We start from the raw sequence: 15788 nt of genomic DNA on the forward strand, positions 1-15788 counted from the left end.
AAAAAAGAGCTCTAATAGTATGTATGTTGTAAAATGTGTAAGATGGCTACAACCAAACAAGGCATTACACGCAATTATGTAAGGGATAACGTGGGCTAGTGCCCCGGTAAGTTTTGGAAAATAAAATAAATGCTTTAAGGACGTCATGTCAGGATTCATTTTCCTATACTGACCGGCAGACTATACATTATCCCACTTATTATATGGCGGAATGATTTGAAAGATGTTATTTCGAAGCACAAAACCTTTTGCCAATGATAGCAGTTATGAATTATAAAGAAATATCAGACTTCTGAATGTTGGGGTAGCCTATTCAATTCAATGGAACGTTTTGCAACATTATGAGGAGCCGTATAATAAGTCTGCATAAGGCTGCAGCCTGAAATTATATTGTGCTTGTTGTGTTCTCAGGGATCTACCCCTATTCTGTATCACCCAAGGATCTGAAAAAAACAGGACATGTATACTTTGCAACTCAGATGCTTTTACCATGTGGTCTCCTGTGTGTCTGTATGCCCCGAGATCTAGGGTTCCGCTGCAATATCGTATGTGGGGTGGACACACCTGACCCTTTGTCCTGATAGAGAAAAGCACAGGGATTACACTTTGTGTGTGAGAATGGGGGACAATAGAGACCTCACAATTGGTCTGAAACTAGGTGATTATCAGTTCCCTTCTTAAAGGGTGAGCGACAAAAAGATGTTATGCTCGTACCACCCTACACTTCCCATGCATGACAGCTGAGTCGAAACTCAGTTTGCCCCGAACCCAAGGGATTTTTTGGTTTATTTAGAGCTCTTCTGCGAAAAAAATAAAGAAGGATGCAACAAACTGTCTTACACCTGCAGTAGAGACTGAGAGAGGAACACAGGTAAACATTTGTCGACAGAGTTGTCCCTGATGAAATCAAACCACTCAGGTCCCCATTTTGGAGTTGTGTTAAGTGTCTCATATTACTGCACAACAGTCGACAGGATGGCACACAAAAATTACTCGTACGTAATGTTTACCAGCCTCTGGCCTCCTATATGACATCGCATAGACTAGTGAAAGGAGGTTGGGTGCATTTGTCAGGTCAAAGCCTTGTCTCTTGAGAGTATGCGCTGTCTTTTGTCCACAAGACAGTATTCACCTATTGAAAGGTGTTGGCTTTCAGACCCTGACTGACCCTGACTGTGTCATTGTGTAGTTTTATTTTGATGTTCAATGATGGGGGTAAGAAGAGAGTCATTTTTTTCAGAGCTGCAGCATTCGGGCAGCGCCCTGTTTGTGCACATTCTAACCTTTTCTAATAAATAAGAGAGACACTACCACTAAAACTATGTTTCCAGGCGGCATATTTATACGTGTGTGAATGGTACAGGAAACTAAAGATGTTGAGATTAGAAAATACTAATGTGATTGCACGTAACCTATACCTAACCTATCCTTAGGTGGATGCATCTCACAAGGCACAGGTCAACGATTCTCTAGCGCCAATGACCCACTGACACTCTGGCACGTAAGCAGATAACACACTCTATTCAAATATTAATCAGACTATGTTCGAAATAAGTTAATTATCTCCATTCATTGTGTGCAGTGCATCTTAATGAGATCTAAGAACGCGACCATTCCGTTTCCCTGAGGACTGTCTGTCTATTATCTGTGCCGTCTCTCCACAGCAAGAGATGGCAGTCAAGACTCTTTCCCTTAGTGGGGCCTCTGTGGTGCAATGGCCTACCTAGTGCTATCTGATCAAGTAACAGCCTACATTTAAAGAGTATCCCAAAATGTTTAAAGACTCTTCTCTTTAGAACTCATCTGTCATTCTAATGTATTTGTTACAAGTCCTACAATTTTTATATTACAAAAGGTATTATTATTGTTCATTTAACTATTATCTGACAATACTGTTATAAGCATTTTATTGTATTGTGCATAATGCTTTAAACAATACAAATAACACCAAAACTATATTTTTGCTGTTGCAGCCCCTAGACTGTGGAACAGTATCCCCCTGTCTATTAGATCAGCCCCCTCTATTGACTCCTTCAAGTCCAGGCTCAAAACCTACTTTTATTCCTTAGCATTCGGATCCCCCAGATTTTAGTTGATCATTTGTATATTTGCTTTCTTTTAGAGGTGTTTCTGTTATTTTGATGTGTTTATAGATGCTTAGTTGAGTGTGTTGCTTCTGTTTTTATATATATATATTTTTTTGTGATCTATTTGTTTTGATATTTAATTGTATTGTGATTAATTGTAAAGCACTTTGGTCAGCATGATGCATGAGCTGTTTTCAAATGTGCTATATAAATTAATATGACTTGACTTGACTTAAGAAGAAAAACTACAACAATAGTAAAACATATCTTGCGCAATCACAGCCACACCCAATACCCTTGGGGAAAATTATGCCAGATAAAGCTCCCTAGTGGAGGGCCTTGATTACTGCAGCGTCTTTAGACTCATCAATCCTGGCCCTTAGACAATGCTGCTTGATGACAAAGAGAGTAGGGTGTCAGGTTTGCCCAAGTGCATTAAAATAGTTTCACGTTTCATCCAATGTTCAGTACCCATCCAACAAATAAATGATTGTGAAGTTCTTTGCATATTTAACATATTTCCTTTTAGATTCTACCGGTCTTTCTTTTTAATGGTGTACTGAGATTTGGCAGAGTGGTATTTAAAAAAAAAAAGAAAATGCAGCGGAGACCTAGTGGATTACGAAACAGTTTACCTTGTTTGGTGATACGCAACGTGAATAGAAAGAGAAGTTACACAGCTCCATTGATTTCACATGATTTCCTCGTTCTCTGTTATAACACTTGAGGTAACAATGAAAAATTCCTGAAAGGTAGGCCTACTGAAATGTTTTTGAAAAGGCTCCTGCTTGAACTTGACTTACCAGTATATCACTCGCCAACGTTTATGCAAGCGTTACATGACCGAGAGATGGAACTGTGGGTGTGGTCAACGAGCAGGGAGTGTACACATCTTTCATAACCTGAAGAGGCTTCTATAAAAAGAAGAGAAGTGTTGTACTGAAGCACAAAAATAAGCAACATTTCGAGGGCAAACCACATCCACTGGGGGAAAATGTGAGTATCCTATAGCGAACAAGGGAAGACCGGGTAACCTGGGGTTGTATTAAGGTCACAGGTTATATGCTTAAATTCTCAAAAGATTATAGAAAGAACTTGTTATGTGGTGCTAATTTCTCATTTTCAAGTTTTGGATAAGATTTTACGGGTGGTTGTGATCTGCGATTTCCAATCTAGATGCGTGTATAATCATTAGTTGCATAAAATGTATCATATTCCAATTATCATACGGCCTATCAGCCTCAGAATGTTGCAAACATTGTAACAAGAATGTAGCACACACATGTAAGGCAATCGGTTGCAACCAACAAGCGTAGTAAGCAAATTAAAACTTTTGCGAGCAGAGATTCAGGCATGCAAATAATGCTGGTCAAGTGTGAGAAGTAAGGATTCTTAGGCTTAATCATAAACTGCTAACTCTGTTTTACGTACAAAATGTTTCTAACTGACAAACACGTAGCTAACTGGATTAAGATGAACGAGTTTGATTTCGAATAATGCATGGCGGTTACTGTAAATATTACTTTACCCCTTTAAACACGGCAACTGTTACAATTGTCCCAGGCAGGTGCAATTGTAACAAAGGCACTCACTTAATTTAGATGAAAATGAAAGGAAAAGTAATGGATATGTGCTGGGATTGGTGAAGTAATTATAGAGACAAGGGTTGTATGTTGCATACATCTTAAAATGAGAGCAGTCTAAAAAGTGTTACAATCTTACCCGGTCTCTTAGGCTACAATTTGGCTCCCATTTGTAAAAATAAGTATATATTCTTTTGAAATATTATATTTTTTTATTCAGCATTAATGGCCAAACATCCCCACAAAACACACTATAACCATTTAGTCACACTAGACTATATAGTATAATACTATTAGACTAGACTAAATACTTTTTTTTTTTTAGTTATATGAAGACCGCCATTTTCATGTTTATTCAATAAGAGCCATCTGGGTTTGTCACTAGGGTTTATGCTGCAGGAATCGTTGTGTTGGTCTTTGCTCTGGCAGTGGAGGCCCAAGTTGGGTAAGTTTTCCAATAATGGTTCTTAACGCATGAATGTATGATAGTGTTTTCAGTTTAAAACATTGATTTTTTTTTAACCCTCCTCAGTGATTCTAGCGATTCCAGCCTTTGCACTGAAACAAAGGAATGTCTTATGTATAACTCCATCTGCAAAGGCGATGAGTATGAGGTAAGTAATCCTCTATCAAATCTAAATGCTGTTCGTTGATATCCATTAGCTCCAGACAAGCGTAGATGTCAGTGCTCGGTGTGAAGCAGGCTTGGGCTGGGGGTATGTATCTGCTTGAACAGAGGAAGTGACTTGTTGTCTTTCAGGTGCGCCACTATGAGACCTCCAAATGGGTGTCTGCAGATTCGGAATCCTTCTTCATGGAAGTGGCCATTAACAGAGCTTTCTGGAAACTCTTCAAATACATCCAGGGGGCCAATGATGCAGGTGAGCTACTGTGTGTGTGTGTGTGTTTGTGTGTGTGTGTGTGTGTGTGTGTGTGTGTGTGTGTGTGTGTGTGTGTGTGTGTGTGTGTGTGTGTGTGTGTGTGTGTGTGTGTGTGTGTGTGTGTGTGTGTGTGTGTGTGTGTGTGTGTGTGTGTGTGTGACAGACTCAACAAGAGAATGAAAACGACAGAAGAGATGGACAGTTGATGAAGGTAATCATTGCACTGCACAAATTGGTCGGCAACATTGTGCTGTCATCCCGCAGGTGTGAAGATTGACATGACTGCTCCCGTCATCATCAAAACCCAGGATGGCAACAGTATTTGGCAGTCATCAGTCTACACTGTCAGCTTCCTGCTGCCCTCTACCTTCCAGCAGGGCCAGACCCCTCCCACTCCCACCGATAGCAGCGTAGGTCTCCACAGAAATGACAAACACACACAGTTTCATCCATCTGGATGGCCCATAACTGAGTAAAGACATGAGCCAGCATGAGCTGCTTTGTCAGGACTAATGAAGAATGAATTAATGGAGAATCTGGCATTAGGGACCCGACATGTCAGACAATACAAACAGCCGCAATAACAACAATATTGATTCAAAAAAGAAAAGGAAAACATGTAAGAATCTTTCCATAACCTTTCCTCACAGGTATACTTCCAAGAGATGTCTGACATGAAGGTTTACGTGAAGAGCTATGGGGGCTGGTTGATGGGTCTCTCGTCAAGAATGAAGTCTCGCGAGCTGAGGGACTCACTGGATGCTGTCCAGGCGTCCTACAACCGTGGCTACCATTGCGATGTCGGCTATGACAGGTAGGGAGGAAATAATTCAATAAGGAAGGGACAGGGTTTTATGTTTGAGGATTATAGATTGAAAACGTTTATGTTTGAGGATTAAGAATTGATATACTTAAGAAAAAGTGAATAGTTGTCATTTTAAATTTCGATGTGTGTCTTTGTGTGTGTGACTGTGTGTGTGTGTGTGTGTGTGTGTGTGTGTGTGTGTGTGTGTGCATTCCAGCCCGATGAAGATGATAGACAGGCACAACGAGGTGTGGTACTTAGTGGAGGGAGACCATGTGTGTCCGGCTGCTGGAGCTGAGTGAAAGGCCTCACTAGAGGAAGCTTTCACTGATGTGGAGGAGGGAGCTCTTTCCAGTTATTACATCATCAGCTAACATCTTGATTTTGCAGGGACTTTTCATTGTGCCATTATTCCTTTTAGAGGAGAGGGAACCGTATGGACCTCCATGCGACCTGTCCCATCCTGTTTTTAGGATCTCTCTTGAAATGTATAGCGTCTTTTGATAGTTTGGACAGATCTTAGTTTTCATAACAATAAAGGCACCAGTGTATTTATTGTGCTGGTAACTAAATAACGTTTTCATTGCTTCATTATAATTACCTGTATGTGTTTTTTTTTATCTCTCTTTGAGTTTCTTGAACCTGTCAGGCAGGGTACACTGGGAGTGCCCATCAACATACATTTAAGATGGTTGTAAAACTGCAAGTGACAAACCATAACACTGCCTTTTTTATGTCACTGGCAGATAGTTATCAAATAGATTAAGAAATGTTGTAAGTAATACTATGTGTGTGTGTTAAGGGAGTAATTCACATGGGTTGTTCTTTTAGATAGTGGCAAAACAGAACAGGTCTGAGAACATGTTCATAGGTAGCACATTGCACAGTTTATCCACTACCACTAGGGGGTACTGTTTGCCTTAGGAGTGGAAAATGACAGCTACAGCATGAACTTAGACATAGGCCAGATAAAGAGCTGACAAGTAATACAAACTATAAAACATACACACAAACACACTCTAACACACATACAAATGAGAATGCACACCTATACACCATGCACACATTTATGATAGAACAGGTGATATCAGATTTAATCTGATGATTTATTGACAAACTACTGTTTTTGATTGATAACGAATCAAATCATTTGATTTGATTTTTTCGATTTTGATAACACAATCCACATGCAATCCAGTCACATGAACTAGATACATGATAACCCTAAGACTAGTACTTTGTGTCACTTTTCCCACTGAACTCACCTGTCTCCTGTCAGCATTCTTGACGTTTCATCACTAACATAACAAAACAAAAAAAGAGTGTTTGTGTTTTTTGGCATCACCATGTCAGGTGAAAGCATGCCATTAGTCTGGATGGAATCTGGGCTTTTAAGTTTGCCTCTGTCCAGTACTTTTTCGTATTTGTTGCAAACAAACCCGATGGCATTACTATACTTGAGGAAGAACTTCAATTTACCTTACAAAATATACTCTTGGATTATTTTATAAAAAATAGTTAAACCATTAATGAATTAAGTTGTTGTGAGCACCCATCAACATAAATTCAAGATGGTTGGAACACTGCAAGTAACAATGCCTTTTTTATGTCACTGGCAGATCGTTTATTTATCCAATAGACTAATGAATGTTGTAAGTAATACTATGTGAGTGTGTTCAGGGAGTAAATCACATGGGTTGTCCTTTAAGTGAGTGGCAAAACTGAGAACAGGTCTGGGAACATGTTCATAGGAGCACATTGCACAGTTTATCCACTACCACTAGGGGGTACTGTTTGCCTTAGGAGTGGAAAATGACAGCTACAGCATGAACTTAGACATAGGCCAGATAAAGAGCTGACAAGTAATACAAACTATAAAACACACACACACACACACGCACACACACACATTCAACACACACACACACACACACACACACACACACACACACACACACACACACACACACACACACACACACACACACACACACACACACACATTCAAACACACATACAAATGACAATGCACACCTACACACCATGCACACATTTATGATAGAACAGGTGATATCAGATTTCATCTGATGATATCTTGACTACTTGACTTGACATGATACATCTTATCTGAGTTAGAGTCCCATTCACAAAGTAGACTTTTATTGGCTAACACTCGTCACTGTACTCAATAGAGTGAAATTGATATGAGGCAAGACTTAGAGAGCATAATGTTCAGTCAGTCACTGACTGGGTAGATAACTGATCACCCTTGGACTGGTTTATCTCTTTTGACGTCAACTGCCACATAATTGAGGCAAAAGATTGTTCCGCTAATTGGAAGGCTGTTTTATGATCTCTTAAATGGGGGCAGATTTTTTATATATATTGTATGGTGTGATGATGATCCATACCCAGATTACTTTCCTTGGAATATGCTATATGACTGTAAGACAGCAGATAAAACAGTAAAAGTGCATGACAGAATTAAAATCGAAATAAATCACAATAAAAACATAAACTAGACATTAAATTAGTTATGAGACAACAATTTGAACAAAACTAAAGCAGGAAAATGCATATAAAGGTTCAAATTGTATGAGTTTTAACTTGATTTGCAAGCCAAAATGGAGAGAGTGGAGCTCATGACAAGTTGCATTATAATATGCATCTTCACTGTTGTGTGTTCGCCTGATGACTGTAATGGTATGATGACAAATATTTCAAGACTCCATAAAAACATGGGTGGACTTCCAATGACCACTGTCCCTGTGACAGACATGTCTGGGTGTCTTGCCTGGTGATGAGGTGGCCTGTCCTGTGCTTTTCCACTAAATATGTCAGACTCCAGATTCAGAGTTTTTTTTTTTATTTTTCTGAGGGGCAGGAAGGAGTGCCAGTCAGGGGCAGGTTTATTACCCCCACTATGGACCAAAGTCCAGGACGGGGCCTCTACCCAGCACTGCTCTGCTGGGTTTGCCTCCCTCTCTCTCTCTCTGTCTGTCCCGGTCCCGTTCAGCTCTCTGCGGGCTCCTCTGGTAGTCATGGACATTTTGGGGTTGATTGGCAGCTTGATGGATTGACACCCCATCTAGCTTATTCACCATGAGCATCCCACACTACTACCAGGAGCAGGCCCAGGCTATGGGCCTTCATCCCATGGATTACACACAGGATCTACGCACGCTTGAGGGAACATCAATGTGTGAGTACTGACTTCACCACACAGTGTCTGATTTAGGCAGTTTTGTGTGAAATAGCAGGTAAAGGCTTAGTATGTTAATGACGTTATATTATAGAATAGTTTAGTGTACTAGTATGGTGTACTGTAGTTTTGTGTAAGACTATTCCACACTGTACCATGGTGCAGATGGGGCGGTATAGTATTTGCACATATGGTTTTTACTGTTAACTTCTACAGTATGTACTGTTAACCTTTATGAACTGTATTTACCGTTTACCATGACTGTCACAAAAGAGCCTTTTTGTTCCGGTTGTATGTCATCAAGTGTGGGAATTATGTAAGGATTATTGCCTGGCGTACAGTTATTCTGTCTCTTTGATAAGAGATTGATAACGCAATCCACATGCAATCCAGTCACATGACCTAGATACATGATAACCCTAAGACTAGTACTTTGTGTCAATTTTTCCATTGAACTCACCTGTCTCCTGTCAGCATTCTCGACGTTTCACCACTAACATAACAAAACTAAAAATGAGTGTTTGTGTTTTTTGGCATCACCATGTCAGGTGAAAGCATTCCATTAGTCTGGATGGAACCAGGGCTTTTAAGTTTGCCTCTGTCCAGTATTTGTTTCATATTTGTTTCAAACTAAACCGATTACTTTACTTAGCGAAGAACTTCCATTTACCTTACAAAATGTACTCCTGGATTATTTTATCAAAAAAATGTTAAACCCATTAATGAAATAAGTTGTTTGACATACTCCAGTCTGAACACTCCTCATGTCATACTTGTCCTCTTCTCCAGCTCAGGAGCCCAAGCCTGAGCCTGGCCTGCTGGCGGACCCTGCGGAGAGGTGCCCCGTGTGTGGGGACCGCGTGTCGGGCTATCACTACGGCCTGCTGACCTGTGAGAGCTGCAAGGTGCCCCCAGTCTTCACTACTTTACTACTGTACCTCACCGCTGCTCACCTCACCACAGGCATGCAGTCACCACAGGCTACTTCTCCTGCGATAATAGTGAAATGAGAGAGAGCATTCTTTTCAACCATTTTTCTGCTTAGTTAAGGAAGGAAGGGAAGCCTAAGACAAACTTAAACTTTATTAAGGCACACTACTTATATATATACAACACTGACATAAGACATATTCACGCATTAACCCCACTTTGTCCTTCTGTTCCATCAGGGCTTCTTCAAGCGCACGGTGCAGAACAACAAGCGCTACACATGTGCGGAGAGACAGAGCTGCCCCATGGACCCGGCCCAGAGGAAGAGATGCCCATCCTGCCGCTTCCAGAAGTGCCTGGCTGTTGGCATGAAGAGAGAGGGTGGGCAGTGTGCAGTGTGTAGTGTGCAGTGTGTAGTGGACAGTGGGCAGTGGGCAGTGGGCAGTGGGCAGTGGGCAGTGGGCAGTGGGCAGTGGGCAGTGGGCAGTGTGTAGTGGACAGTGGGCAGTGGGCAGTGGACAGTGGGCAGTGGGCAGTGGGCAGTGTGTAGTGGGCAGTGGGCAGTGGGCAGTGGGCAGTGGGCAGTGGGCAGTGGGCAGTGTGTAGTGGGCAGTGGGCAGTGGGGAGTGGGCAGTGGGCAGTGGGCAGTGGGCAGTGTGTAGTGTGTAGTGGACAGTGGGCAGTGGGCAGTGGGCAGTGGGCAGTGTGTAGTGGGCAGTGGGCAGTGGGGAGTTGGCAGTGGGCAGTGGGCAGTGGGCAGTGTGTAGTGTGTAGTGGACAGTGGGCAGTGGGCAGTGGGCAGTGTGTAGTGGGCAGTGTGTAGTGGACAGTGGGCATGGGCTCTCCTACTTATTTACACAGCAGACTTGCTAGATAGGTGTTTTTTTTTACAGCCAGATTTCATTCTACCAGTAATACATAATGGGATTTTGATTTTGGGAAACCCATCAAACAGATAGATCCATGAAAATAATGGATCAATAAAACCAGACTTATCAATGTAGTAATCAGTGATGTGCAGACTTGACAGAGTGACTATGTAATAAATCAGGTTGCATAGTCTGAATCTAGTACAATCAAGCTTAGTTATGAAGGCCTAAGCGTCCCATATAGTCTCTTTGTTTGTGTCTGTTAATGTGATGAAGTATATGACAGTGTGCTCAGACTGGCTCTAGGGCAGGTCAAACTGGTCTACTGCATTACACTGTTCCCTCACTTTCCCTCAGTGAACTTATCTGAGACCTCATAAACTAGTGCAGCTGCAGTGACCTAGATCAAAACTGTTGACGGAGTTCTACACATTATGGTCTGAGATTGTTCAAAATCTCTGTGCACAGTGCAAGGACGTTGAACAACTACAAACTCATAAACAATTCAAAAACAAAAACATGCCAGATATTTCATAGGTGTGTGTGTGTGTGTGTGAGAGAGAGAGAAAGAGAAACAAATAGACTGTAAGGTTAACATACTGTGCCTTTGTATGTTTACTGTGACTGTCTCTCCACAGCTGTGCGGGCAGACCGTATGAGAGGAGGAAGGAACAAGTTTGGCCCTTTGTACCGTCGGGACAGGCAGATGAAGCAACGGAGAGACGTTTATAACCAGCCCAACAGCGCACCCTACAGGATCAAATTGGAAACACAACCAGCTCAGCTGACGCCACTGCCCCATGACTTCCACCTACTGAGTCATTCCAACCCCACACCTGCCGCTTTGCACCCGGACCCTTACCACCTTCCACAGCCACACACTCCCAGCATGAGCCAATCAGAGTTCCCCGTGCTCCTGGACTCCGCTCGGGACCGAGCACTGGCTCCCCCTGCCCACCCTCTATACGCCAGCCTGTACCATCCCCATGACCTGGACAAGAGGCCCGTCTCATTCAGCTGCAAGCCAGCATACACAATGCCCCCAGCTCCACCCACACCCACACCTCTGCCCTACCTCACCCCTATAGCAATGCCCACGGGCACCCCAACACCAACCTCCACTCCGAGCTCTACGCCTACACCCACGTCCACTCCCACTCCCAGCACGCCCACACCAGGCCTGGCTCCTCCCCTGCCCTCGGAGGACTTCATGGAGAAGCTGCTGCGGGGCGAGCCGGATGAGAGCCAGCTCTGCGCACACGTGCTAGCCAGCCTGCAGAGAGAGCAGACCAGCCGCGGCAAACACGACTGCCTCAACACCTTCAGCATCATGTGCAAGATTGCTGACCAGACGCTGTTCAGGCTCGTGGAGTGGGCCCGCAACAGTGCCCTGTTCAAAGAACTCAATGTAACTAAGTACAAATTAAGCATAAGCACTTCATTAAAGGTGCAATAAGTAGATTCTGCAGTTCAAAACCTAACTGTTTCTATACTTACTACTAAAATGTCATCCTGCAAGCATAGTTTGAAATAGTTTGGTCATTCATTCTGTGCATTGTGTTCGACTTGTTTTGTAAATTCAGGCTTTTTATATTACTTCTCTCTGAGCCAACTATCTCTGTTGTTTTCAGAGCAACATCATAAGGATATGTCTGTAAACATTTGTATTGTAAAAATCTACATATTGCACCTTGAAGGCTTTATTGTGAGAGCAGAGATGCCATGTGTATGTGTGTATGGTGTACTGTTGAGTTGTTAGTGGAAGTTGGCGTAGAGGAGTGTTGACTGGTGCGTTGGCTGCCACAGGTGGAGGATCAGATGGTACTGCTGCAGAGCTGCTGGAGTGAGCTGCTGGTGCTGGATCACCTGTGCAGACAGGTGGCCTATGGGAAAGATGGAGGCATCTACCTGGTCACAGGACAGCAGGTAAAAACACTGACCACTGGGTAATGCTCTTTAAAAATCCCAGAGGTATCCAATGAGCAGGTTGTTAGTGAATACCAGTAGGGACAACAGATGGTCTGAACACATACGATTTAAAATATTTGCAATCAAAATAGTTTAACTTTAATCATACATCGAATCAGTTGCCATTTCAACAATTTGCATTTCTTTGAATGACTAATAAAAAAAGTGAATCCCCTTCTTCAATCTCCTCCAGATTGATGTCTCGACTGTGCTCTCTCAGGCTGGTGTCACTCTGAGCAGCTTGGTGTCCCGAACTCAAGACCTCGTCTTCAAATTAAGGTCTCTGCAGCTGGACAGGCAAGACTTTGTGTGTCTGAAATACCTGGTTCTCTTTAACCCCGGTGAGCCATCATCACACTCGTCTTGTGTTTATTTTAAGTGTGTGCATGTGTGTGTGTGTGTGTGTGTGTGTGTGTGTGTGTGTGTGTGTGTGTGTATCCACTAAAAACTTCACAGGCTGCCAGCTCAAGTTTCCTTTTTTTTCCCTTCTTTTTTTTTAAACATGCATAGCTTGTATGCTTAGCCCTGTTGCCTAGAGTTATTAGGCATTTAAAGGTTGGTTTGTTGCCCTTCCTCGAGGACCGCACAACAGCATATATAATCAATTTTCCCACAAATAGTTCAGGGCTGTTTAATGTGGGTCTTAAACACAACACAGCTGTAACAATCTTTTCCCTTTCATGGCAGGGCTTTGTGAGGAAAAATACCAAAAACAATCTTAAATGTTGTCTGAATGTATGTGTTGCCATTTGTGTGGTGGGGGGGCATGCAACTCTCTGTGTGTATATGTTTGTATGCTTGACTGCCTGTGTGGGTTTACTTGTGTGTATACATGCGTGATTGTGTTAACCTTTTCACGTGTGTATGTGTACATTACGTTGTATGACATGTGTATGCCTTTCTGTCTGCATGTGTGTTCAATTATGCACGCGTGTTTGTGTATGTCTGCCTGCGTGTGTGTGCAATCCTGCCTGTGTTCGTGTGTGTGTGTGTGGATGCCTGCCTGTGTGTGTGTGTGTGTGTGTGTGTGTGTGTGTGTGTGTGTGTGTGTGTGTGTGTGTGTGTGTGTGTGTGTGTGTGTGTGTTTCCCACCTCCCCAGACGTGAAGTCGGTGCAGGACCATGAGCAGGTGGAGCGCACCCAGGAGCGGGTGAACCGGGCCCTGATGGAGCACACGCTGTGGACGCACCCGGGCCATTCGGACAAGTTCGGCCAGCTGCTCCTGCGCCTGCCCGAGGTGCGCAGCATCAGCCTCCAGGTGGAGGAGTACCTGTACCAGCGCCACCTGCTGGGAGACCTGCCCTGCAACTCGCTGCTCACGGAGATGCTCCACGCCAGGCACAGCTAGAACCATCCGGGCACACTGGAGCGGGGGGAGTAGGGGACACGCCACTGAGATGGTCGCTGCCAAGCACAGCTAGAGCCAGTTGCCAGCGGAAGACTGGACTGGAACAGAGAGGGGCATAACTAGATGTGGTCCCCCTGGAGAATATCAACCTATGCTGCCTATATCTCTAATCTATACTATCCTGGCATGTTTGACGGTTCCCGTCCTGGGCTAGGCCTGCTGGATATTTCAGGGGGTTTCCCCTCCGGCTACACCCTTCAGATCAGGAACGATAGCCATGAAGTCATAGGGACAGGAGTCATTTGAAACAATGGGTATGGACTGGAATGAACTGTGTATATACTGATAGCTTTTAAAATAAGGGCCTTGAAGTGGTGCTCTGAGTCTTCAGTCCTCAGCACTTAACAGATCCACATTCTGATGGAACAAATAGAGGAGAGAAAGCGCAAACACTACCAGGTTATCAATGTCTTCTTCAGTTGCCAAAGCATGCATTCTTAAAAAAAACGTCTCTTGGAAAAAAGAATCATAAATAAAGTGCTCAAAGGGTTGCAATGTGACTACTAGTGCAACTCTGTGGTTTTGTCTTCTATGAATTGACTTCAAGTATTCATGACATGAATATTAAATACAAACCAAAAAATGAAGGTAAATCAAATAATGCAGGCGCAACACATATTTGGACACAACGATGAAAAAATAAGGGTGATTAAAAAATTATTTATTTATTCTTTTGATCCAGTCACCTGGGATAATTTCATAATCATGGACAATTTGAACAAAAACAAAATATATCACTACAGACTGACATGGCAACAACATAAAAAGGAAGTGAAGACACTGATGGGGTCAAGAGATGACAAATGTGAAATGAACGAATGAATGAATGGAAATCACCACCTAAACCAGAACATAAATAATATTTGAAACTAAACATTAAAAAAAAAAAAAAAGTTTTGCTACTCCCAACCCAATAAATACACCCCTGGGTGAGAACAAGAACTACAGGAAAATTGCACAGAATCCAGTTATAGATCGCCACTCTGATGTGGTCTCACACACACACACACACACACATGGAGCAATCATTCCAGACCATTCATTTAACTTCATCAAACTCACCCATACCAAACCATTAAATGGTGACATTTTGCACATAGTGTTTTAGAAAAATATTCACATCTCCGCATCGGTTCTATAAACAACATGAAGTTAACTGTTGGAGGCAGTGTTCATTTGACTGATTTTTTTTTTCTGACACAGAACATGATTGTGTCCGACTCTTGTGAGATGAGGGGTGATTGGCAGGCGAATATTGACTGTCCAATGCCCACAGTGAACCACAACAGAGGAAGCCCTGGGCAGGGCAGATAGGGCAGGCATAGAGTAGGAATACCTAGAGGAAGCAAATTAAATCAGCTTCTGGCTTCTCCTCTACACACCCCATGAGTAAGAACCAGGAAGACAAACAGAGCAGCCTAGTATTAGACAGACAACAAAGCACAGACTTGGTCAGGAGAAGGCTCCAGGAATGAAGCAGTCTATCAACCCTGTGTCTACTTGTATACATGTGTGTGTATGTATGTACGTATGTGTGTATGTATGTATGTATGCATGTTTTTATGCGTATAAATGTACCTTTGAAGAGGGGTGTGAGCACATTTGATAACCAAAATGGATGACACATGGCTTGTTCGCTCAGCACAGGGTTTATTTTACCCTAATCAGAGAAAAGATCAAGTTTTCTTTTGGACTCGACTTCATTCGTTCCTTCTCTTGGACACTGTCTCTCTCTTCGTTTTTTGCTCTGTCTCCCTCTCTCACACATACACACTCTTTTCTCTCAAACACTCACTGACACACACACCCTTTCGAGCTGAAATAGCAGGCTAGCTTGATAGCTTTACAAAGTATCCTCACTTTATACAAATCATCGTCAAAAAGAAAAAGGATCATCAATAAACAGGATTCAGGCGAGTACATATTAAATCACTGTTGATCTGAGACTTTTTTTTTCTTTTCTTTTCTTTTAAATCCATCCATGTCATTTCAAGTCAATGCTAACGAGTATTGTCAATGCTAATAAGTATGAAGTCTGGTCTCATTTTCCAGTAG

The 15788-nt window shown here is 42.7% G+C and overlaps 2 protein-coding genes across 2 annotated transcripts; both read left to right on the top strand.

The window, feature by feature from the left end:
* Window positions 1-3050: 3050 nt before the first annotated feature.
* Window positions 3051-5697, top strand: soul5 (heme-binding protein soul5). Its single transcript, XM_080856896.1, has 7 exons — window positions 3051-3083; window positions 4056-4115; window positions 4203-4284; window positions 4431-4551; window positions 4816-4961; window positions 5202-5365; window positions 5574-5697. Coding segments are annotated over exons 1-7 (660 nt in total). The 5' UTR covers window positions 3051-3081; the 3' UTR covers window positions 5659-5697.
* A 2761-nt stretch (window positions 5698-8458) lies between these two features.
* On the top strand, window positions 8459-13673 carry nr5a5 (nuclear receptor subfamily 5, group A, member 5; the record flags this gene model as incomplete). Its single annotated transcript, XM_080856890.1, has 7 exons — window positions 8459-8558; window positions 9348-9463; window positions 9728-9869; window positions 10996-11765; window positions 12164-12283; window positions 12519-12666; window positions 13426-13673. 7 exons carry the CDS (start codon window positions 8459-8461, stop codon window positions 13671-13673), a joined length of 1644 nt encoding a protein of 547 aa, XP_080713016.1.
* Window positions 13674-15788: the final 2115 nt, after the last annotated feature.

Source organism: Sprattus sprattus (genome assembly GCF_963457725.1).
Source record: "Sprattus sprattus genome assembly, chromosome: 18".
NCBI lineage: Eukaryota > Metazoa > Chordata > Actinopteri > Clupeiformes > Clupeidae > Sprattus > Sprattus sprattus.

Bases quoted from the DNA above. Each gene is read 5' to 3' on its own strand.
- soul5 (XM_080856896.1), top strand. The intron at 4,116-4,202 runs GTAAGTTTTCCA...AACCCTCCTCAG, and splicing joins GCAGTGGAGGCCCAAGTTGG to TGATTCTAGCGATTCCAGCC. The intron at 4,552-4,815 runs GTGAGCTACTGT...GTCATCCCGCAG, and splicing joins CCAGGGGGCCAATGATGCAG to GTGTGAAGATTGACATGACT.